The sequence below is a fragment of the Engystomops pustulosus genome, chromosome 3 (assembly GCF_040894005.1).
Source record: "Engystomops pustulosus chromosome 3, aEngPut4.maternal, whole genome shotgun sequence".
NCBI lineage: Eukaryota > Metazoa > Chordata > Amphibia > Anura > Leptodactylidae > Engystomops > Engystomops pustulosus.
In genome coordinates this window covers 92,379,661-92,405,425 of record NC_092413.1, presented here as the reverse complement: position 1 = coordinate 92,405,425, position 25,765 = coordinate 92,379,661, and the positions used below count along the sequence as shown (strand labels likewise).

Sequence of the window (25,765 nt, the reverse complement as noted above, 5' to 3'; positions counted from 1 at the left end):
AATTGACAGGAAAGATGTAAACAGAATGTGTATAAATGCTCCTAGATGATAAGGAAGATGCTTTAATCATCATGAAATACATTATAACATCTCATATATAACTACTGAATTATGTACAGTTTTCCATAGAAGCAGGAGTATAAATACAACAATGGTAGACATAGTAGTTGCTTTAGGGCCCGCAGTGTTCGGGGCCCAGGCATCCAACCTGACACACGAAAGAACGGAGCATAATATGTGTATAACAGTGCACATCTTCCACAGTCGGCATCACATATAAGAAATGTTGGGGGGGGGGGGCAGCAAAACAACAGGAATCTTTCATCTCTTCATGCTGTGTTCTATTTCCCCCATGTGGTCAACTGCTTCTGGGACAGATCTGTGGTCTCTGACTGAGACTCCCCTCTTAGATAAGAAGACTGCCTGAGAGTGAGTGTACACATATGTATAAGTACATTCATGTAAGTGTATAAATGTATGGATGTGAATATGTGATGTGTACATGCTGTATGTGTGTGTACATGTGATGTGTATATGCTGTATATGTCTGTTTAAATATGTGATATGTATATGCTGTTTGTGTATATGGTGTATGGTGTGTATATATGCTGTATGTATATGATACTGTATGTGTGTACTGTATATTTGTATATTCATGGGGGCATGGAGCTCAGCACTTAAGTCAAGCTCTGCCCATCCAAGAAGAGCACTTCTGTTGTGAGTGGCATCCCTCACCTGGCTTCAGGAAAGCCGGCTAGTGATGATCCTGAACATAACGGCATCAAATAAAGCAGAGGGATGTTCTCAGTCAGGGAGAGCTTGACTTTAATGCTAGACTCTCTGTCTCCATGACTTTACGCAACCAATTCACATCTCACTTCAAATGTGATTTTCTGGATGATGCCACCATGCTGGGTAATGAAAGAAACCTGGTCTGGAAGGTAAGCTGCTTGACAACATACTGGTAGAGATTTTTAGGTTAATTTGTGCAAAGAGCTTCCCTTTAATAGGTGCTTTTGTCCTGATTCTATAGCCAATTTTACAGAATATTTTCCCTCTTTCTTTGAGAGAGGAGAGATCCATTTCAGAAACATGGTGAACAACTAAATTTTTTAATCCGTAGCTCATGTCACTTTCTTTGCACAAACGTTTTGGCCAATCTACAGAATGCAATCCTTCACATAGATGCAAATATCAGTAGGAATTTGCAACATCCGATGGTGAACTGTGATATATTCCACTGTTTACACATACAGTATTAAAAAAGTTCTGTATACCAAATGGTAAACTATTTGTGTAGCATGTTTCAGCATAGAAAATTGCCAGCATAAAGTATCCTGGCACCTGTGAAATCCTGAAGAAGACACATGAACCTCCTCCTGCTTGCCCTTTTTCCTGTTTCTCCGACCTGCATGCCGCTTTGGGTGTGTGAGGGCAGGAAGAGGGTTGGTTGGAGGACGGGCAGTTGCATGAACAGCTGGCCTGCCAGATTTACTATAGTTTCCGCCAGTCTTAATGAAATCCCCCCTTCATTTTGCCATTTATTGTGGTGTATGATGAACCATTGTAATTGTATTATAATAAGCAGATGTGGAAAAAGCACATTCCACCAGGGAAATCCAGGTGGAATTGGAAAAGCTGTTTGTTATCCAGTAGCAGCCAGAGGCAATGGAACTGCATTAAGACCTCATGCAGACTTCACTCAGTGGGGGTCATTTACTAAGGGCCCGATTCGCGTTTTCCCGACGTGTTACCCGAATATTTCCGATTTACGCCGATTTTCCCTGAATTGCCCTGGGATTTTGGCGCACGCGATCAGATTGTGTCGCATCGGCGCTGGCATGCACGCAACGGAAATCGGGGGGCGTGGCCGAACGAAAACCTGACGGATTCGGAAAAAACGCTGCATTTTAAAAAATAAAAGTGTCACGGAGCTTGCACTTACCTTCACTAGGAATAGGCCGGTGAACTTGAGCGCATTCCGGCGAACTTCAGCGTAGCAGCGCCACCTGGTGGACGTCGGAGGAACTGCCTTAATGAATCCCGGCCGGACCCGAATCCACCGCAGAGAACGCGCCGCTGGATCGCGAATGGACCGGGTAAGTAAATCTGCCCCAGTGGCTTCAACCTAGGAAAAAATCTGATTATGCTAAAGGCTTATGGAACTGTGGCAATTGGTAAACAGCAGTACTGTGTACTTATGGAAGGTGAATATGTATAGATATGATACAGTACACGGACCTATAGAAATTTATATGATAAAAAATAGAAAATTATGCATTATTCCTTCACATGGAGCTCCCATCTTTGTTCTAGATACACCAGTTCTTCAGAGTTTTCTTCTATTTGGATGGGTTTATAAAGATTAGATAAAAGTCCTTCTCCCTCCTTGCACTCTTCTCTGTCAACTTCATCTACAGTTTTGTTAATGATGTTGGGTATATAGAGGTGATGGCTAATGGGACTCCAATCTACAAAGAGAGAATCACATTCACTGAAGTCCATGCCATTTGGCACATTGATATTCAGAACATCTTGTCTTATAGAAGATTCTTCAGTTTCTTCAAGTTCATGATGTAATATCTCCAGTTTAGGTAACGCTGTATCATTTTTTGGTAGGTATGAAAATGTTTCTTCTGTCATCTCTCCCTTTTGATTAGCTTGTTCTACCTTCTTAACTTGGATAGGTAAAATGTTTGTATTACATTTGATACGTCCATATAGATCTTCTTCCGTGTTAATAATATCTAATGGTGCCATTGTTTGTTTAATTGATGGTTCAAGAAGATTATGTGGCATATCATATGGTGACATTTGTGGTCTAGTAGTTGTCACCTCTTCCAGTAGCCTGACATAGCCATGGTCTTCTGTGACTCCTGATTCATGGCTACCATCATATTCACTGTCCCTGAAATATAGATTTGTCATGATCCATGTTTTTTCTTCCTCATCAGCTGTCATGGTGCTTTCCTCTGGTGGCTTGTTGGGCTCAATGTGCATGACGTTTATTGTTACATTATGTGCCTTGACTAACACTACCTTGTTATTATTGTTGGATGCCATGTTCTAAAATAGAGAATAGAAATAACAGGAATGTTTACATGGTTTGTATAATAGTTCTTTACAGCAGTTAATTCATTTCATCAAACAAAAATATTATACTCCAAACAGCCCCTTTGTAGGGTTTATGGCTGTGATTGGTGGAACTTCCTAAAATGTATTTTTTTAATTAAATTCTTTTTATTGCCTTTTTCCCCAAAATTAACAAATCTTAAAAGCAGTTCAGCATTTACAACAAAGACAGTAACATTTTCATCACAAATAATCATTTATTGCATTCTTTTTACGTAACAATATCCCTATATAATTCCAATGAATAAAGATTTATTAACCCCTACGCGCACCAGGTCCAGCTTCTGAAACTCACTTTTTAAATTATCTTTGCGTAGTGTTTTTCAAGTGAAGTCTTTTATATTAATCGAACAAATAAAGATATACCTTTTAGTTGACTCAATTCTTTTTTTTGACCAATGGGTCTTAGTGAGGACATTTTAGGCCTTTTTTGTGAAAAGCATATTACAGCTGACACCATGTTCTAACACCCACAATCCACAGCCGACTCTCATCGCAAGTGTTAACCCCTTACACAAGTGTATGGATCTTTCCGCTAAGGATCGAACCTCCCGTGGTCTGCCGGGTCTGACTATAAACTGTCCGAGCATGTCAGGCAATTTACACTGCACTACAATACATTGGTATTGAGCCAGAAATATTCCAGTTTGGATACAGTAAAAAAAAGTAAGAAAAAAATAAGTTGAAAACATTAAAATAACAAAAAAATAAATAAAATATCAGTCCCTAAACTGTCACACTGTAAAAAAAAAAACTGGTAAAAACCACCAAAAAATATGATTTTTACCTATTTAATCCAACAAAAAATGCAATGAAAAGTGATCAAAAAAATATGTACTCCAAAATTATACTGTTGCAAAGTACAACATTTCCCGCAAAAAACAAGCCATCAACCAGCTCCATAGCCAAAAAGTTAAAATGTTATGCCACTTGGAAGAGGGCGATGCAAAAATTATAGATTTTTTTCCCACATTAGGGTTTTATTTGGCAAATTTAGAAAACGTAAGAAAAAATATTCAAGTGTGGTATCCCTGTAATCGTATTGACCCATAGAATAAAAGATAACATGATTATTAGGCTACATGGTTAACACCAAAAAAAAAGTAAAACATCCAGTACAGAATTGATGCTTTTCTACTCCTGCCATCAAAAAAAGTTCCTAAATTTTCAACAATAGGGGATACCAACCCCAAAATGGTAACACTGGAAAAAGCATCTCATCCTGCAAAAAAAAAAAATGTCATCACATAGCCCCAGTAACGAAAAAGCTAAAATGCTATAGGCTACAAAAGGGGCCAATAAAGAAACTAAAATTTCATTCAAAAGAGTATTTATTCCCAAAATAGTCAATTCAGAAAATTGATATTCGATTTGTAAGCCGCGTGACATCAAAATAAATTATCCAGACGTTTAAAAAATTATGAAAATGTAAAGTAGACATATGGGAAATGTCAGCAACCTATTTAGGTGGTAAATCTATCTACCTGAATACGCAATGATTTCGAATTTTCGAAAATGCAAACGCAAAACTTATCAGCCAAAATTTACCACTAAAGTGAAGTACAGGCAGTCCCCGGGTTACATACAAGATAGGGTCTGGAGGTTTGTTCTTAAGTTGAATTTGTATGTAAGTCGAAACTGTATATTTTATAATGGAAGTTCTAGACAATTTTTTTTCTTTTGCCCCAGTGACAATTGGAGTTTCAAAATTTTTGGTGTAATTGGACCAAGAATTATCAATAAAGCTTCATTACAGACACCTTACAGCTGATCATTGCAGCCTGGGACTATAGTAACACCCAGAGAGCTTCACCAGAGGTCACAGTGGGCAGAGGGGTCCGTCTGTAACTATGGGTTGTCTGTAAGTCGGGTGTCCTTAAGTAGGGGACCGCCTGTACAACATATGAGTAAAAAACAACAATCTCAGAATCGCTTTGATAAGTAACAGTGTTCAAAAGTTATAACCATATAAAGTCATGTATGAAAGAATACAAAAAAATGGGGCTGAGCCTTAAGCTACAAAATGGCTGCGTCCTTAAGGGGTTAATGGAGGTTTAATATATCAGTTAAAAATCCCATTGACATCACTGAGAATTTTATGTCATCCGTTATGGTTAGTTTGCCGTGTATCCGCTATCCATGAATTTCCTTCAAACTGAGAAAAAAAGTACTGCAGCCTCCGTCACTTTTTCCATCCAAAAAAGACATGGATAACAATTCCCTGCCTAAACAGAACATAATGGGGCTCATTTACTAAGGCTCCACAGGACTGCGATTCCATCAGGTTTCGCAAATATTTCCGATGGGCGGCGAATTGCCCCGGGTTTTTGGCGTATGTGATCGGATTGTGGCGCACCAGCGCCAGCATGCATGCGACAGAAACTGGGGGGCTTGGCCGTCGGACAACCTGATGGATTCGGACAAACCACGGAATTTAAAAAAAGAATTGTGTCGCAAGATCAGCACTCACATACACCAGGAAGAAGAAGGTGAACTCCGGCAGACCTCGGTGCAGAAGCGACAAATGCAGGAACTCGGGCGCACGGACTTAGTGAATCGCAGCAGACCCGACTCTTGTTGGAAAACGCACGGGTAAGTCAATCTGCCCCAATGGATGATATAAAGTTTATATTGATGTCAATGGGATTTTTTAGTGATATGTGAAACTTCTGTTAAACCTCCATTCTTACCTTTTTTAATGGAGGGAAGGAACGGTAGTGTGAAATGAGCCTTACCCATCCAAAAAGGGGAAGAATAAAAGATGACTCTCTAACGGCTGACATTAAAAATTGCATTGATTTCAATGGGATTTATAACGGACCCATTTTTTTACTTTTTTAAGCAGAAGCTAGAAAGGGAAATCTGAATTATTTAAACTGAGCCTAAATTTGAAAATAAAGAACATCAGATTAAAACATAGATTATAATACAAATAGTCTAAAGATATAGACAATTAATAACATAGTAGTCATCTAATATACTCACAAGAATTTGTGGTTGCTTGAGGTTGTCAGCATATATATACTTATGGACACCATATCCTGTGCTAAAAACTATAAAGATAACCAGGATGACTGCCAGAATGTATAGCATAATTCTTATTGTTGCTTCAGTAGTGTCATCTGTAACACAAAAAATAGAAAACTCAAAGCCAACTTAGTACAATCTTCATTACACTACAAAGCATGGACATAGGTAATCAAAATAAGATCTCACATCCCCTCAGCTGATCAGGGTCAGTACCATGTTTTAGACTCTCTCCAATAAAATATTGATAATCTATCCAGAGGTAATCACAAACTACTAAATTAAGGATTTCTCAAACAAATTTAATAAATTGTTATTCATAACACCACCACTTTTTGGCAACACATCAGGGGCTTAACTACAGTGGTAGCAGCCATAGCAACCGCTATGGGGCCCACAGTGTCAGGGGGCCCAGCCATCCAACCTGACTTAATAAAGAGTGGTCTAGAAATGTAGGAGAAAAAGACAGGGGCGCTTCTATGGTGTAATACCCTTTGTCAATAGTGGGAAGATAAATAAATGATATAGCTGCTCACCTGGTAGAGTTGTGCTGGCAGGCACAACTCTGTGATGCACATGTATAATAATACGGCGTTCCTGTGCTGCCACGCTCTCAAGATACAATCCTTTTCTCCGGGGTGATAGGAATCTATCTTGTAGATAAGTCCAATGGATGTATGTAGTGATGTTGAGCATTTGAATCGCGCTAGGACGACCCAATTAGTATTTTCAGGATCTTTTAATTTTATAAAATAGGTACACAATAATAAATAAATAAATAAATAAAAGTCTATAAAATAAGTTCCGAACAACGTGTTTCGCGCTCGAGCCGAGCGCTTCTTCTGGTTCACCTATTTTATAAAATTAAAAGATCCTGAAAATACTAATTGGGTCGTCCTAGCGCCATTCAAACGCTCAACATCGCTACATACATCCATTGGATTGATAATAAAGAGTGGAGGATGTGCATCATTATATCCATATAATGATGCACATTGTACATCATAATATATATATAACATGTATGTGATGTATATATGCTGCATCTGTGATGTGTATATGCTGTATGTGTTTACGGTGTATGGTGTCTGCATATACTGTATGTGTGTATATATTATGTGTGTTTGTGTTTGTCACTGTATCTGTGTGTATAAATGTGTAATTGTAACTTGCACGTGTAAGCATACAAATATGTATAATTTTTAAGTGGGAAGCGGGTCCCCAATCAGAAGCCTGCTAGGAAGCCCTGCCTCTCCTAGTTACGCCACTGCAACCCATTATAGATATAGCAAATATGTTTTAAAAGGAAAGTAGGAGATGTAGCAAATAATAATAATTATCAATTTTATTGTCCTCAAAGAGGAGATACAGATGTTACATACGGCTCCATAATATATAAAACATCAAAATAAATTACATATCCAACATAAAATTTAAAAAAATATATACACAGCATAACATATATATAACATAACTATAATAAATACTCCAGTTTATTATTATTTATTATACCAGGAAAAAATGCAATGAAATCAGTGAAAAAATGCATTTGTGCCATGGATAAAAATGGATGTTTTATCATATTGTTTTGCGGAACCATAGACTTCTATTACCTTCCATCTGCATGAGCTGCAAATAGGACATGTTTCATAATTCTTTTCCACAGCCAATGGATTTGTGAGGCATCCATGCTAATCACTGAACCACGGACGTGAAAGACAACAACAATGTGAAAGAGCCCTAATGGTGATACATTTTCAAACATTTCAGCAACTTACCTGCTCTTGTAGTTACACATGTGATGTTTGAGGAGATAAAACGTGGGTGGTACAACATTGTTACAGATACACAATATTTTGTCTCTGGGTTTAATTTTTCTATCTTATAGTAAGGTTCCTAAAAGAAGATCAAATATGACACTTTTAATTTTATGTTTTGTGAGTGAAAAATCAATGATTTTAATTCAATATGTATCATTTATTTGCTACAGAAACAGTACCACTAAAAAAAATGAGAGAACTGATGTGAAAAATGTTCAATCCTCCCACTCCCAACTGTTCATTCTGTGCAGAATCCTGGTTGTCTGGCTGGTTATGTGACCTTTCCTGGACAAGTTTTTCCTACTCCTTGTGATTTCACGTCCACAGCCAGAATCCAGGCTTTGAAATGACATCTGTACATCACCTGTGATCAGTTATCTCCTCCTTGCATGTCTGTGGACATCACAGACTGGTGGATATGAGCTAGTGCCTTGTCAGCTATGCCTTGTGCATACTCCCATAATGAAGTACATACTGCAGCAGTGTGGGGAGAAGTAGCCGCTTCCCAGATAAAGAGGCAGCAGAGGCACAGTGTGGGCTCCATCTGCAGTCATGGGAGAAATTAGGAAGGATTGGAGAGGGGTGACTGGCTGGACTGAGGCTCCCTATTATATATTTACTAGGGAGCCGTTCAGGAGCCAGAAAAGCCGACTCTTCTTAGTGAGTGAAGCCTATTGATCCAGCTCAGTGAGAAGAGCCGGACTTCCTGAAAATAAGAAAGTGTCTTATATTAATTTTTCTCTTAAAGAGGAACTAGGTCTTATTTTCAAGGGGTGTATTATTTTTCCATGAACAAGAATTCATATTTATTGTTAAACGAAAACTCAATGGGGGACATTTACTTACCCGTCCCGTTGATGCCGCCGATCCAGTATTTTCTGACAAGGATTCGGAGATGCTGCGATTCATTAAGATCGTGTATCCAATTTCCTGCATGAGTCGCTTCCCCCTCTGAGGTCCGCTGGAGTTCACCTTCTTCCCGGTGCATGTGAGTGCTGATCTTGTGACACAATTTGGTTTTTAAATTCCGTGGTTTGTCCGAATCAGTTGTTTTGTCCGACGTCCACGCCCCCTGATTTGTGTCGCATGCAAGCCGGCGCCGATGCACCACAATTTGTTCGCGTGCGCCAAAAACCCGGGGCAATTCTGGGCAAATCTGAAAGAAATTGCAAAACCCGCCGAAAATGCGGCGTTCGGACCCTTAGTAAATGTGCCCCAATATATCCGGTGGTCATGTGCTCACATACCTCAGAATAAACATCTAAATAGAGTCTTGTGACTCTTTTTACATGTACTACAATCTATGGTACATTGAACTATCCCCATCTTTTTTACTTAAAGACCATTATATCGACAAATTAACTAACATCCTTATAACTCTCCAAACTTTGAATTTTATGGGGCTCCATTTCTATTGAAATCATTGGCCCCAATGTTTAGCAATAGCACTTTTCTTGTCCAAGTAGCTGCTCAAAGTGCATTTGCACCGTAAAAGTCAGTGATTCTATACAATCCTATTCAATCCTACCTTATTTTCAGGGAAACAGGGTATATTGAAAGGGGTAGGAGATTAGCATATTACACACAGGGGCTTATTTACTAAGGGTCCGTGGATCGCATTTCCGTAGGATTTTCCAACATTCTCGGGGATTGCGCTGCTGGGACAGGTATTTAGCAGGCGATTGTGGCTTTCATGCCACACAAATAAGGGGGGCAGGCCGTCGGACGATCCGAAGGATTCGGACAAACAGCGGAATTTAAGTTAAAAATTGTGCCGCAAGACATTCACTTATATATACCGGGAGGAAGATGGTGAACTCCAGCAGACCTGAGCTGGGAAGCGACACATGCAGGATATCCGGCGCACGATCTTTGTGAATCACGGCAGAAAGCATTATTGTCGGACAGCGCACAGCGGGGATCGCGACAGGACCAGGTAAGTAAATGTGCCCCACAGTATTCTGTGCAATGAGGGAACAAACAGTATGTGTTAAGGGAATTTACATTTCAAAACTTAATTTTCTTGTAAGTGGTAGAAACTGCTGAGGGATCTGCAATGTCCATGTCCTTTAATCCAGGATGTGGCTTATTTGGAGACATTTATCACCTGACTCTTTTGAAAACTATGCAAACATTTATGTACACCACTACTCCACTCCCAGAGTTATGAAACATGAACTGAATAAATATATGAAACGCATAAAAAAAGTGCCAGTACACTGAAATATTTGTGTTTGTATACACTGTCCAACTTTTAGACTTGATAAGTGAATTCTTAGGTTAAAAAACTGAAATTTTAAGCAATTCCTTACCTCAGATGTAATTTTACCAATTCCGGAAATGTTTATTTCATATTCTGGAGCATAAATGATATTGAGATTTTCAACTACATGCGTTATGTTTATTGCTATTGACCTACTGGTGGATGAAAGGTGAACTGATGGAGGATCAAGTATATCTAAAATAAAATGGCAAACAGAAGAGATGAAATTTGTTGGTGCCAAAACCGACTTCAATGTCAGCATATAAAAGTTACATTTATTATCAATAAATATGATATCATCTATGTCATTTATGTATTTTAGTAATGATTTTTTTTTATTATAATGTTTTGTATCAGTATTTTGATGCATTTTAGGCATATTTAAAACATATTGAAATCTATGGACCAAAACAGCATAAGGATTTAATATTAATAATTATACCGGAGATACTGATTTCACTTTAACAGATTGGTATCCTACCAAAAATAAATGTATTACTACCTAAATGTCAGATAACTAGAAAATATATATGCCAAAAAGCAATACTAAAGCTCCATCTTGTGGTTGTGGTCAAACATAAACTACTCCTAATTTTGCACGTTATAGACATACCGTAGGTATATATATATATATATATATATATATATATATATATATATATATATATATATGTATATATCTATTATGTCACAAATTAATACACAGGTCATGGGTATACAAAGAAAATAATATCTAATAAAAAGTATACTTTGATGGCAATAAGCAGAAAATATGGGAGAAGCAACAGAAAAAACAATATTTTATTTATATTCAAGTCAAAAAGGCCCAAAACTGCATTACATGGTTAACAATCCTGTTGCATATTACATAAATGCGGCCAGGAAAGCACCACCACAGCACCCCAAGGGGTACGCCTCACGGGACTAGTTTATATATGACCACCACCAAATGGAGTTTTTAGTATTGGTGTTATGTCCAAATAACTCTTTTTTTAGTTGGAATATTAATGGGAAACTGTCAGGCACATCAAGCCCCCCAAACCGAGCATCGCACCTCATTTATGTGGATGATTTGCTATCCTCTTGTAAACAAGCCTCTGCACAATCCCTGTACCCACCTCATAGTAAGGTGCAGCAGAGAAAGAGGAATGAATTATATATGCAGGAGGCGTGCATGGTGTGTGTGCAGGAGTGAGTTTACAAGAGGACAGAGGAGGAAGGGGTGTTGCAGCTCAGGAACACTCGGCGGACTTAAGTCACAGGATTACAACTCATTACAGTGGATCTGCCTGACAGGTTGCCTTTAAATAAAATTTGCAATACTGCTAAGTTACATGCTCCCACCCAGGGCCGGTTCTAGACAAAGTGGGGCCCTGGGCAAAACTAAAAGTGGGGCCCCAAAATAAAACTATTTTATGACCAGTCACCGTCAGTAAAAGGCTCCCTTTTGTATGGTAAAACAAACTGTAGTATGGGAGAATTTTATAGGAGATAGATAGATGATAGGGATAGATTGATGGGCAGCACGGTGGCTCCGTGGTTAGCACTACAGGCTTGCAGCGCTGGTAAACTTCTGCAAAGAATTTGCATGTTCTCTCGGTGTTTGCGTGGGTTTCCTCCAGGTCCTCTGGTTTCCTCCCATACTCCAAAAACATACAGGTAGATTGTGAGCCCCATGGGGTTAGTGACTGATCTGGCAAGCACACTGCAGCGCTGCATAATCTGCAGCAAAGAGAACGTTAAATCCATAGGGAACACCAAACAATTTTTGCAGAAAATTGCACTGAGCATCACACAGATGCTCACTATCATTATACGCTCCCTTACACAATGGTAACACAAATAAATAACTATATATCCATAAACCAAGCTAATGAGATAACAAAAGTCACTTTTAGATGTGCGCCAATGTGTTAGCCGCAGAATAACAGAACCCTCATAAGAATTTGAGTGAGAACGTCATAACATAGGTTAATGGAGGATGGTGTGAAATAAAAACTTCATTCCAGAACATGTGAATGTTCATCGGATCAATCGTGTCAATTTTCACAAAAAAACTATCACGAAATAAAAGGCAATAAGAGAGGAAGTGTGTTCTTAGATAGTTTTGGATAGGAGAGGGTTAAAAACATGAATATTAGTTGATATTATTCCTTATCGGAATGTAGTAACATATAGAGTGAATATTTCCATTATCTGTGAGGTTCAGCAGCTCCTGTGTGCAGCAAACTCTCCCTGTAGCCTGAGAATCTTAAGGGGGGTTTACACTTCAGAGAGCCGGATCTCTGGCTCTGTTCACATAGAACCTCACTTCCTATGAAAGAAGACAGTCTCCTCTTTTAAATGAATCTAAATTTGTGTATCTAGGTGTCAGGGAAACGCAGATATTAACTGTTAAACTGCCGTCGAGAGTGATTTTTATATATAAAAATGGCACCTGATATTCTCACTTTAAACCTGAATATCTCTGGATTCATGGCACCTAGAAACAAAATTAAAGATTCATTTGAAAGAAGAGATTCTCCCCTTTCATGGGTAGGCCCACTTTGCCTACCCATAGCGCCGGCCCTGCTCCCACCCTCTACGAAACAGAAAGACCAAACCAATTTTATTTTCTACTGCATGTAATGTGATCTGTATTGACAAAGTTCCTGACTTCGACATTTGTGTTTGCTTGAGATTTTCTATGCATGGTTTTATCTTGGACTAATAAAAGTTACGTTTTATGCCATATCTTCACCAATTCTTGTTTGTCTATGATTTGTTGGCTAGTGGATTAAGCCTTAGTAGTAGTGTGCTATTGCTTGAGACTGGGATTTCTATATACACCTTGTCAGAAGATATCCAATCGGTGTGTAATAGAGGAGAGAAGAAAAAGAGAAAGCGCAACCTCGTGAAGACAGTAATGCACAAGGGGAAGGATGGATGGGTAAATTGGTCACTCACCTATTTACATAGGCATGATGCATATGTAAAGTGTAATACCAGCAGCCGGTGGTCTCCTGTAGATCAGCAGCACTCGGACCAGGCTCCGAGGCTGAAGAGGATCATTGAAGAAAAACCCGAATGGAGGCAGGAGTGTTGGCGCTTAGAAAATCCTCGATAGGTAAGTATAAATGGCTCAAAAAGAGCACTTTTTTATTTTACAAAATAAAAGATATTTCTTTTAAAAGATTGTTAAAACAATAAAATGCTACGCGTTTCTGCTCCGTACCGGAGCCTTCGTCAGGCATTAGTAGTAGTGTGGTAACTCTTGGTGGGTACAATTGGTATTGAACTGGTAGTTGTCATATCTGTTGGAGAAGTAACTAATACACTTGCAAGCACATCTGGCACATTTTGCTTTGTACATCTTCCCCACTGTGTATAACCATAATTCAATCCCACAATCATCAGATAAGTTAGGTATAAATAAAAATGCCCATAAAATGTACTTGCGCAGGTACATTTGAGTAGTGTAATAGGTTCATACTCACTATCACGTAATGGGTAAAACAATGGTGATATGTTTGATATGTTACAGTCTTTGCTACTCATGGTGACATTTGCATAATATTGTTCTGAAGAAATGCTTGTTTCTTTGGTTAAGTCACACCAGTCCTGAGTAATATTTGCACATTCTGCTTTGTCAATCCATGGTCTGGTCCCATATCTATGAGTCAAGGATACATCATGTGAGTAAACTCCATAGGTAGAAATAAGGGAGCATTGTTACACTGATGGTTCACTCTGTATCTTATAGTTAACATGAAACAATATGCTTAGAAATATCTAAAAGTGAGTAAGTAGTTATCAATGGTGGAAAAAAACAGGCAAATAAAGATATAACTGGGAATGAAAGCTGCACATAAAAATCCAGTTCCTGCCTATGTCTTTAATTGCCATTATCTCCTGCTTTGTAGCTCATAGAAACTCCAATCTGATTTGCAAGATACTATTCTTATCCTTAATATTCATAAAGCATGGCTCTAATTGCTATAGCTCCCAAAATATGGAAGTCTGAAGTGATGCTCCTTGTCCAGCCTCAGGAAAACAGGAGAGATTTAGCATAAAAAGGTGAATTCTAGAAAGGATATTTCATACCCTGCCAGAGATAGCTGTTAAAAGTAACATGTGAAATAGTCAGCTCACTTATGCATATGCAGTGAAGTTTTAGTCCATTATGCTCCCAAGCATGGACAACCTTGGCTTCCGGCCTGTACAATCAAGAGAAGAGAAAAATTCATCTGGAGAGTCAAATCAAGTTAAAATTCGTAGGTTTTACTGTTGTATCTTGCATAAAAATATGGAATAAGTGAAGAAATGGAGCATACATATTCAGCCTTCACAATTGACAAACAATTCCTTATTCATTGGTGAATGCAAATTGTTTCCGAAATGCTTATGTTGAATATTGTGTTGGTGTGTGCTCCATTTTTTTTTATGATACAAGAATAAAACCTACGGATTTTAACTGTATTTGACTCTCCAGCTGGATTTTTCTTTTCTCATAGATTGCTGTTTGTTAAGGCTCAGTTCACACCTGGGTTTGGCAGGTTCCATTACTCCTTCCATTATCAAATAACAGAAAAATAGCGTAGTAGCCAGTGTCTTTTTTTGAGATAGTATAACTGAAGTTTAAAGGAAGGCAAAGTACCATTAAGGGGCACAACTAGGAAAGGTTAGGCGAATAGAAAACATTTGCATGGGGCCCTGCTTCCCCTTAAAAAATATCTATGGATATTTGTAAACATACTCATACACACACATTCACACACTTACATGCATACATATATACAGTCATCCACACACATTTATGCACTCATATATACATTTATACACTCATAAATACAGCATATACACATAAATATACACACACTAATACAGTACATACACATCACATACACACATACAGTATATACACATGAAATAGACACACACGTATAGTATATATAAATCATACTGTATATTAAGACACTTACATTTTTTTTATGGGGGCACAATTCCATTTTAAAATCCCAACACTTTTCTACCCTATGTCCTGCACCCATCTGTTATCCAGCAATCACCAGTACAGTATAAAAAATGTTATTTATTAAATTATTTTATTCTGTTCCCTTATAAAGAATGGCTGGACTATTATACAAGCTCTTATACCTCTGGTATCACCCCTTCATCCTCATAAACCAGTGATGGTGAACCTTTTAGTGCCAAAACTTCAAGCAAAAACCACATATTTTCACAAAGTGCCAAATGCCAATTTAAAATAATTCACAGGTTTCAAACGTATTGGCGCCCTGATTACACCAATACAAGAGAAAAACTGAGAAATTTGGATTGTTATTGTAGTTTTCCTCTAAACAGGATGAATCATAGGTTCGGAGAAGAGGCTACAATGATAATCAAGCTCTGTCCACACCTCCTTGATTCAGGTCTTGAGTCCTCAATGTTTTGTGCTGGGGCCTGGGTGCCCAAAGAGAGGGCTCCGAGTGCCACCTCTGGCACCTGTGCCATAGGTTCGCCACCACTGTCATAGACTGTAAGCTCTTATTCCTTACTCCTATTGTTCCATTTGTAATGTAATATTACATTTGTACATGCCCCTATGATTTGTAAAGCACTGCAGAATTTCATTTCCTATATAAAAAAATACTTTTATTATATGCCAACATCTAACATTACCACATGATTTATGCACTAAAACATGGGCTCTGCGCCAAAATTGATGAATGCCACTCGCTCAGTTTAAACACACCACATATACACATACATACAATATAAGCACATGTTTTACTAGGCTACTTCATATACTTATAGCATATACACACATATATACAGGATATAAACACATACATCATAGTCACAGATATGAGGGTCATGGGTGACTGAATGACCAGTTCAATTTTTTACAGTTTGTTCTGATCTTCTTTAAATGAGGAAATATTTGGAATTGCTTTACATATTTACATATTATAACAGGCGCCATTCAGAAACCTGCTATGGTGCCGTGCCTCTCCTAGTTACGCCTCTGAATACAATTGCTGCCTATGGAGTGCTAACATTAGGCAGGCAGGTGCATAAGCACTGAAGTTTCCCATCTTCAAGTGGTGGGAAGAGAGAGCTGATAAAAGATCTATCATCTAAGGATAAGGTGTTACTTACATTTTGTATTGTACATTGAAACTAACTCCATTTTTGTTGGGTGTTGACCATTTAAGGATATTTTTAAAGTTATTGGAGACAAATTCAACGGTTAAGCCACAGGAATCATTTGCTGCAATGAACAAGATAGAAAATGAATTAAACACAAGTTTATTCTTCTAATGAAATAATGTATACAATGCATTTTATTTGAGAGCAATGTAATGTTCATGAAACATAAATCTAATGTGTAACTAAACTTTATTACATTTACATAAATCAATAGTGGTTACAGAAGGATTGACGATAGAATGCACACAGGTATTCAAGAAGAATTAAAGGAAACCTACCATTTGATTTGATTCAGTATGAAGCAAACATACCTTGAGAATGCTGTAGTTACACTGATGCAGGATCATATCTTGTTTAATCCCTGTGCTGAGTGGCTTTGCTGAAAAAACAATTATGACACTCAGGACCTTGGGAAAGCTGGGTCAGGCTGGCTGCCTACATAAACACATTACACACTGAGCTTTTCATTACACATGGAGCTTAGTCAAGACCTGACTAATCAACCCGAGCTGGATCACTCATACACAGCAGCTGGGGGATGGTGCAGCAATTGATTATTCTGCCATCACGCACAACCCAGGGATTTCATCATCCTGTGGTGCAGTGAATAACTAATGTGCTAGGAGAAGGGGTGAGACACAGCCACAGAAGTGAGACAGCTTCATTATCATAATTTTATAATTGTTTATGATTCTGCATCAGTGTAGCTACATCATTCTCAAGGTATGTTTGCTTCATACTGCTTCAAATCAAATGGTGGGTTTCCTTTAAGATTTTCTTTATGTGAAACTGTCTCAGTGACACAATGGGGGACATGTATCATTATTTCTGCTAGTCAAATTGTCAAATCGACTTTGTTTTATTTGCAACTTTTTGGCAACTTTTCACTTGTCGTTTTTCAAGTACGCCTTGGTCTGCACCTTGTGCAGTATGCCTTATGTATCTTGGTTTCCCAGATGTCCTGTGCAACTTTTCACTTATGTATCACTTTTTTTGCTTATTTTTGCAACTTTGTAGGCGCAAATCTGCACCTGGTCCAGGCAGGTGCAAAGGAAGGATTTTTTCATGGACTCCAGCATATTATTCATATTCTGACCCCCGTATATATTTTTCAGTGTACCGAGTTTTGTAAGGTGTCATTGTTTGCAGGATGGGGTGATGTTTTCATTAATAAAATTAACGATGCATAGAAAATCATATCTATGCATCTGGCCTAAAGCTAGTTGCCCACTAAACAAGTGCCATATAGTATAATTTTGATCAGAGTTTGGTCAGATATCAGTCTAAGATACCATCCTAGTTCTATCTCAGTGCTATCTGACCATCCGTTTATGTAACCCTAGTGTCATCCAATTTGTGTCAGATTTCACCTCACTCTCACCTACTTCCTTGAAAAAAGTTTTGCTGCCCATTTTTTTCATGCACCCATTTACTTCGATGGGAAGGTTATATGCACGAATTAGGTCAGAATATTGCATGCTGCAATCAGTGACTAAGAGTACTATAAAATAGCTGCCTGTTAAAGACTCACACAACTCTTACAAAAAAATCATTTGTGGGCAAGGGTCCTAAAAAAAGGTGACAAAATTGATCTTGTGGAAAATTATACATTTTTCATTGATGAAATTCTGATGATTTATGTAATGCTCATGTCAACAACCCTAACAGTTTACATTCTTCCATAGGTGTGGCTCTGCTGATTTCATTGCAGTTGGAATTTTTCTCTAGAACCAATTGTTTGTGAGCAGTCAGTCGTTATTTCTGGCAGTTGGTTGTGGATGAAGCACACAGAAAGGCACCACTCACCTGGTAGATAGACTCACTTGCTGCCATCTTCATCTACCATTTGACCCTTCCTCACTCCGGAGTCTACAAAATTGATATTCCATGCACTTATCTCCCACTTTTATATTTTATTTTAATTTATTAAAATTTAAAGTTTTAAACATAACAAACACAACTTAAAGGGGTATTCCCATTTCGATAAGTAATGTATATTGTTAGAATAATGAAAAGTTATACAACTTTACAATACACTTTGTGTATCAATTTCTCACCGTTTTCTATATCTCTGCTTGCTGTCATTCCATAGAAAGCTTCTACGTTTACTTCCAGTGGACAGAAATCTGACCATGGTCACGCAGCTGCACGGCCCATTAGTATCACAGAGAGTAATCAGAGCTGTGTTATATAACGAGCCGTGCACCTATGTGACCATGGTAAGATTCTGTCCCCTGGAAGTAAGCAATGAAGCTTTCTATAGAATGACAGCAAGCAGAGATCTAGAAAACCACAAGAAACTGATACAGAAAGTATATAAGAAAATTGTATTATTTTTCATCATACAAACAATAACATTAATTTGCCGAAATGAGAATACCCCTTTAAACACAAAACCAAACATTGCTAATCCCTCCCCTATTATACAGTATTTACAAAATATTTACAACTCCCATTCACACCTAGCACACATTAAATACATGAAATAATAATTACAACAATAAAACATACACCAGAATAATTATACCCCAACCCCAGCACCACCCACAATAAAACAAAAAACCCCAATAATAGAAAACATAAACCACGCCCCACCCCTCTCCAAAAATAACATATCCCACACCCAAAAATACTTTTTTTTCTTTTTTTTTCTTTCCCCTAATACACAAATAAATACACCATAATAAACTAAGCTAAAACTGCCACCCTTCTCCTCCCCCTTCCCCTCAGACACTGGTTTAACGTCCACAGTTCAAGCTAAGTAGTCAGGACCAGTGTCCAAGATCGGTCCATAGTCCAGAAAAGCAATCCCCATAATCACCCATCATAACCTAACTGCGCCCCCCCCCCCACATCACACTATATACAGTACATTATAAAGAAATAATATATAAAACAAAGCATAACAAAACTACAACAAACCACATAAAGCCCAAGTTCGGCACCTGCAAGCCCTACATCTCTATATACTCAGAAAACAAAACAAAAATCTACAGTGTAGAATCAGACCAACACCAGGAAGGGAGATGACAGACTAAGGAACACTAAAGGAGAACCCCCTCCAAAGCAGAGAGGCCCTCCCCGTGCCCAGCCTCTCAAACTCCAGAGAGCGCACCTTTACCAGGTCACCCAGAATGTTCCTAACCACCTCATCCGCTGGGAGGATTTCACGCTGCGTCAATAATAAGCACCATGTGTTCTATGTGTGGTACCTGACCACTAGGAATAATTCGCTTGGACAACTGTAATATTCTTCTCTGCAGTCTCCCAGCTAACTTTCTAATGCCACTCCAATCTATCCTTAAAGAACACCATCATTACTGATGATAGAATGTCCAAACTTACTTGCTCGTTCTTTACTCTAGGGCAGGGATGGCGAACCTTTTAGAGACCAAGTGCCCAACGTACAACCCATACCCACCTGTTTATCACAAAGTGCCAACATGGCAATTTATTCTCTGCTCTGTTGTAACTTTCAATTGTATCAGTGTTCTGAGGAATAGAGTAGATAGAAGGAGGACCAATTCCCCAGAATAGGAAGAAATGTTTTGCCTGGAGAAGGAGCTACAATGATAATTCTGATCTGTCCATACCTTCCCACTCCTCCTGTAGTCCCAGGCAGCGCTGTTGCTTTATACTAACATTGAGCATGACAAGTCCTGGGTTGTGTGGAATTGCAAGTAGATACCTTGAGTCCCCTTTGGTGATGGCCTGGGTGCCCACAGAGAGGGCTGTTGGGTTTGCCACCACTGCTCTAGGGGATGGCAGTGTCTATATTATTTCCAGGAACGGCCGAATTCATCTAAAAATAAAATGCTCATCTCCTGGTTTTTCGACAAATCTGGACGTTTTTGAAGATAATAAAGATGTTGCCATTCACTTGATTAAAGAACGAGCAAGTAAGTTTGGACAGTCTAAATCTTTGCTGAATATTGCAGCAAAGACTTACCGGTAACACCCACGATCGGTGCTAGCCATCTTGGTGACGATCGTCGCTCCCCATGACATGATCAGAGACAATCCGTCGCCATGACAGCATCGGGTCTTCCTGAGGCTGTCTCGTTTAAACCCTTTCATTACAATGTACGTTCAGCACATTGTAATGAATGAGGAGGAAAATCGTCATATACTGCCATACTGTAGTATGGCAGTATATGATAGGAACGATCAGACAACCTAGGGTTAAAGTACCCTAGGGAGTCTGAAAAATAGTAAAAATAAAAATGTAAAAAAGTTTTTTAAAAAATTATTTTTTTACTGCATTTAACCCCGTACAGAAAATAGCGCTCAAAGTCAAAAATGTTTTTTTTTGCCATTTTGAAAAATATAAAAAAATTCAACAAAAAGCGATCAAAAGGTCGTACAGTCCTAAAATGGTAGCGTCATCAAAAGTTTGAAAACATCATCAAAAGTTGTACAAAATGTCACCACCCATAGCTCCGTACATCGAAGTATGAAAAAGTTATTAGCGCCAGTAGATGGCAAAATAATATTTTTTTTTTTGCACAGGAGGTTTTAATTTTTGTAAATGTATGAAAACAAATTTGGTATCCACGTGATTGTACCGACCCAACGAATAAAGTAGACATGTCATTTGGGGTGCATAATGAAAGCCGTAAAAACCAAGCCCACAAGAAAACGGCGCAAATACGTTTTTTCACCATTTTCCTTGCATTTGGATTTTTTTCCCCGCTTCCCAGTACACGGCATGGAATAATAAATACTGTTACTATGAAGTGCAATTTGTTACGCAGAAATCAAGCCATCACACAGCTCTCTACATGGAAAAATAAAAAAAGTTATAGATTTTTGTAGGTGGGGAGTGAAAAATGGAAATGAAAAAACAAAAAAGGCCCAGATCATTAAGGGGTTAATGCTTCTGTGAAAATAACTGAAGCACAAATGTCAAAAAAAGCAGATGTGTAAAGTAGCATAAGCATGCTGCAAAACTGGATGTCAGTCACTGATTAGGGCTGCCCAATGGACTCCGAAGAGCCACATTCTAATAATTCCACTCTGCAATACTGCTCTTATAACATCCTTACAGATTTGTTAACACATCAAAATGTAATTTTTTGATACGCACTATACACTAAAACAGGCTGCGGCCTTATTTATGTAAAGAGACAAATCTGTGTCAAGTTCACTCGGGTTACTACATTAGCTTTCAAAACTTCTAACATATAATGAAAACTTTAATCTTTGGCATATCAGTAATCATCATTATGAAGAAACTATATATTTCTCTCATTGTTTATTTAGCACAAAAAACTGCATTGCTTCACTGACATGTTACAATATGCATTTGTGTTATAGTTGCTAGTATATTCTTCTTCCAGAGTCCTTTACTTCCTTATGAGTTTTATTGTAGTGTTGAAGCAATCTGTTAGAGCAAAGTTCATGTGGAATACGAGCTATGGCATACTTTGAGTATAAAAGTTGCGTTGGTGTTGGGTACTGCATAGTCAAAAGAAAAAAACATTGAAGGGATGTAGGGGCATCTTGACTTCATTGCATTAGGTCACTACCTAAGAAATCTGATGTTGTGGCGATCATTGGACAGGCAGGAACACCATTAAAAGAAAAAACAAGGTCAGAGCATGGTTCTAAAATAATAACAATCCAGGTAGAGACTAGGGCCAACTCTGCAAGGATGTAAATGGTAAAAATGAGATGGGTAAGAAATAGTCAAACATTTATCTCCTTGAATGACTATAGAATCATATCTCACTTGAGATGTCTCTCTTCAATCTTTATTACTTGCAGCCCTCATAATTCCAACATCTGCTACATTATCGCCTTTAACCACCAATGCCATAAAATGTTGGACTCTTCTACCTAGGCATCCCATGGCATAAATTATATAGCACACGTATGCTAAAACTTTTCTCTCCCAATGTATATTATATAGTAAATTGAACCAATCCACAGCCCACTTATAGTATCTCAACCACTGAATCACAAGAAAATGTATGATTTTTTAATCTCTTACATCATTTATAATCTACTTACAGAATGTTTCTAATTTAATTAGTCATACTCTCTAAGAAGCTGGGAATCCAAATTAAACAGCCACAATACAAAGAAGAAAGGATACAATAATTTGCTTTATCACATTGATTCCTTAAAGCTCGTTCACAACTAGAGCTAACCTGTAAAATTTTTCTCCAACGGTATTACCCGCTTGACGGATAAGTGAAATCCAACACTGCAATGTGAAGAAAGGGAAATGAAATGAAGGAGTACAAGTGAGTTAGAAGGAGTAAAAATGGAACAGTGATAGACTAGAAGGAAATGTAGCAACACATGGATGTAAAGAAGTATGTAAAGAAGCCCCCTCAATCCCAACAAGTAGTTATACAACACATTTTTTAACAAGTGGCTTCCCATGCAGCATATCACACCCATGCTGACATTGGGTATGGAGAGACAGTGGGGCTCATCTACTAAGGTTCCCGGATTGCACTTTTGTTGGACTGTTTGGTTTTTTTCGGGATTTGCATGGCTTTGATAGTTATTTTACAGATTTCTGTGCTGGGATTGCCGTCGGACGATCCAACTTATTCAGACTGAGCGCGGGATTTAACTTTCAAATTGTGTCACAATCCAATGAACTTGAATGCCTCACTGAAAAGAAGGTGAACTCCGTCGGACCTGAGTGGGGAAGCGATACATACAGGATATCGGGCACACAATCTTAGTGATTCGTTGTAAAGTGCATCATCGTCGGGCAATGTACTTTCGGTGAACTCAATGGGTCATTCCGTCAGTAACTGCACCCCTGATTCTGCCCATATCTTGCTGCAGGTGGTGCTTCCTGAGACAACTGGCTCAACTTGGCTCATGGCTAGTGCGCCACTGGTGTGATGGTACCAATACCTAACATAGTCTCAAGATACTCAATACCTAAACAATACTTTTTCTGTGTACAGATCTATATGGGAGCTTGTTTTCTGAAGGACAAATTGTGCTTCCTAACAGCACCATTTAGAATTGTGCCATGAAGTGGGAGGCTGGAAAAAAACGACAATTGTGATGGAAATGACAAAAAACACAACTGTGCCATTTTCTGATGCTGATGGTTGTTATCACTAGTGATTCTGCGTAAGTGCATCTGCAATCAGGTCATGTCACTCCTCACAGCCTCTGAATTGCATTTGTTCATCTGAGGGAGCAGGGGTCATGGAGGATGGGAGTGTGGGGTGCTAGTAAATAACTGCTGTCAATTTAAATTACGGAGGAACAGACACTAAATACCAGTTATCAGTGTCTGTCCAGTCGTGGCTGTAGCATAAATCAACTACATTGTGGATAGAGGAGAGAGTGTTCAGCTCTACATGAAAGAAGCAATTTAAGCATCCATTCCCCAGTACCCGCTCTCCCAACAGAGTGTGACCCTCCCTCCCCCGAGAGTACCGACTGCTTCACTCCCTTCATCAGATGGTGGGAGACAGAAGAAGACAGGAGGGGGTGATAAGGAAAGGCCGTCCTAGCCTCTGCACAATCACTCCAGGGCAATGAGGAACATGAATGAGCAGCACCTGGTGGCTCTGCCAGATGGGGAGAGGTTAAAAAGTCCTGTGTAGTTTTATCTGCTTGGAACTTTTTTTAAGGAGTAAATCTGCTTCTATAAGCACAATAGACACTTTAAGAAGCATTAGGGGTAGTCTAAACTAAAAAGCAACCCATGCCATGGCTTGGGGTCAGAAAGATCAGTATTGTCTGTTAAATGGGAAGATGCCCTTGATTTGTTATAAGCAAACTTAAGACATCAATGCTGTTTAAAGCTATGAGAGAGAAAGAAAGAAAGAAATCTGTTCTGTTATTTGTAGTGCTCTAGATGAGTAACCTTGCTTGAGGTCTTTGTGTCTACTTTCGCCTTTACTATCAATCCAATCCTCCTAAAATGAATTATCATATCTTGATAGCACCCCATGAGCTTCATCTCTATGAACATGCTGCCAGGACAAAAAACAACACTCACTACATAAACACTATGCTTGGCTCTCCCTGGCAACAATAAGCTCTTTTTGTTGTGCAGTGGCATGGATTATAACATATACATGACATCTAGCCTGAAACAGCTTTTACAAATATGTTATAGCATTTAACACCAATGGCAGACCTTAGTCCAATGTACAATTGATATGATACAATTCAATATGTTATAGCATTTAACACAAATGTAAGAACTTAGTCCAATTTACAATTGATATAATAAAATTTGATATGTCATTGCATTTAATACCAATGTCAGACCTTAGTCTAATTTCCAATTTGAAAACCCATCTAGCGCCTTCACTATGAATAGTTTCTGCAGCAAATGCAAATCATAAGTGTCTTACAATTTTAGCGCATGTGGAAGCATTAGGTAGTACTCTATCATCTCTATCATGTAGTAGGCAACCTTCTAGTTCTTAATTAATTTAACCCTAATCTCCATTTTACCTGAATCATTCTTCTGTGGTAGTAGTAACAGGAACAGCAGAAGAAGCAGCATTCTTTCACTGTGGCTAAAGCATGGCTTTGCTGCAGGGGAATTCAGGTGACATTCAGGTAAGTGAAGGTACCTCCACTTCGCCCCATGTGAGGTAACTCAGCCGAGAGCTCAGACTCCAAAGACCATTTGACTATGAAGAATGTGTATTCTTAGTGACGTCCTTCCTTTTACTCCTCCTTTATTTAATATCTGTGAACTTGAGTTGTTAGTTTCCTGTGTCACAAGCCTCACCCGACAGACTCCCTCTCTCTTCTACAAACTGGTTACACCTGGATCATGTACATAGCTAGGACAAGGAAGCATGCTTAGGGGAGGAGGAAGAACCATGAAATTGGACATAACTCAAATGATTATGTAATAAATAGAAACAATTACATAGATCTTTCTTAGGAAATTAGAATCCCTGTCATTAAGTTTTCACTGCTTCTGCGTATAAATGAAAGCCCATGTAGTTCTATCTTTAACACGCTTACCTAAATTGTCTGATTTTTATGCACAACTGGACATAAAAGTAGCATATTGACATGTAAGTCCAAATCTTATTATTTATTTATAGAGCACCATTATTTCCATGATGCTGTACAATCAGTAAGGGGTTCACATACATTACATTCAGACAAGAACAAATGCAAGTACAAAATACAAAACTACAGTGATCAGGAGACAAGTGGAAGGAGGACCCTGCATGTGAGGGATTACAAACTACTCAGTGGCGTAACAAGACTTCAGTGGGCCCCGTTGCAAACGTAGAATCGGGGTCCCCATATATCTACACCCTCACTGCCAGCCCAATCCTGCACGTAACACTTCAGAATACAAACATATATGTAT

At 38.5% G+C, this 25,765-nt stretch overlaps 1 protein-coding gene across 3 annotated transcripts; it reads right to left on the bottom strand.

Annotated features, from left to right (window-relative positions):
* Window positions 1-46: 46 nt before the first annotated feature.
* LOC140121625 (interleukin-20 receptor subunit alpha-like) lies at window positions 47-25,201 on the bottom strand. 3 transcript variants are annotated; one of them, XM_072141441.1, is made up of 8 exons: window positions 24,883-25,198; window positions 16,746-16,813; window positions 16,384-16,495; window positions 13,719-13,894; window positions 10,292-10,437; window positions 7,938-8,055; window positions 6,118-6,254; window positions 47-3,066 (listed from the first exon to the last, which is right to left on the bottom strand). In XM_072141441.1, exons 4-8 carry the CDS (start codon window positions 13,777-13,779, stop codon window positions 2,281-2,283), a joined length of 1,248 nt encoding a protein of 415 aa, XP_071997542.1. In that variant the 5' UTR covers window positions 13,780-13,894; window positions 16,384-16,495; window positions 16,746-16,813; window positions 24,883-25,198; the 3' UTR covers window positions 47-2,280. The 3 variants fall into 3 exon arrangements, with proteins under 3 accessions (XP_071997542.1, XP_071997541.1, XP_071997543.1); XM_072141440.1 differs by lacking the exon at window positions 16,746-16,813; XM_072141442.1 differs by lacking the exons at window positions 13,719-13,894; window positions 16,384-16,495; window positions 16,746-16,813 and having other exon boundaries at window positions 24,883-25,201.
* Between the last annotated feature and the right edge of the window lie 564 nt (window positions 25,202-25,765).

Coding starts and splice junctions, on each gene's coding strand:
- LOC140121625 (XM_072141440.1), bottom strand. CDS start 24,934: ATGCTGCTTCTTCTGCTGTTCCTGTTACTACTACCACAGAAGAATGAT. Junction 10,438..13,718: donor GTTTTACCCATTACGTGATA/GTGAGTATGAAC, acceptor ATTTTATTTTAG/ATATACTTGATCCTCCATCA. Junction 8,056..10,291: donor TTGGTAAAATTACATCTGAG/GTAAGGAATTGC, acceptor ATCTTCTTTTAG/GAACCTTACTATAAGATAGA.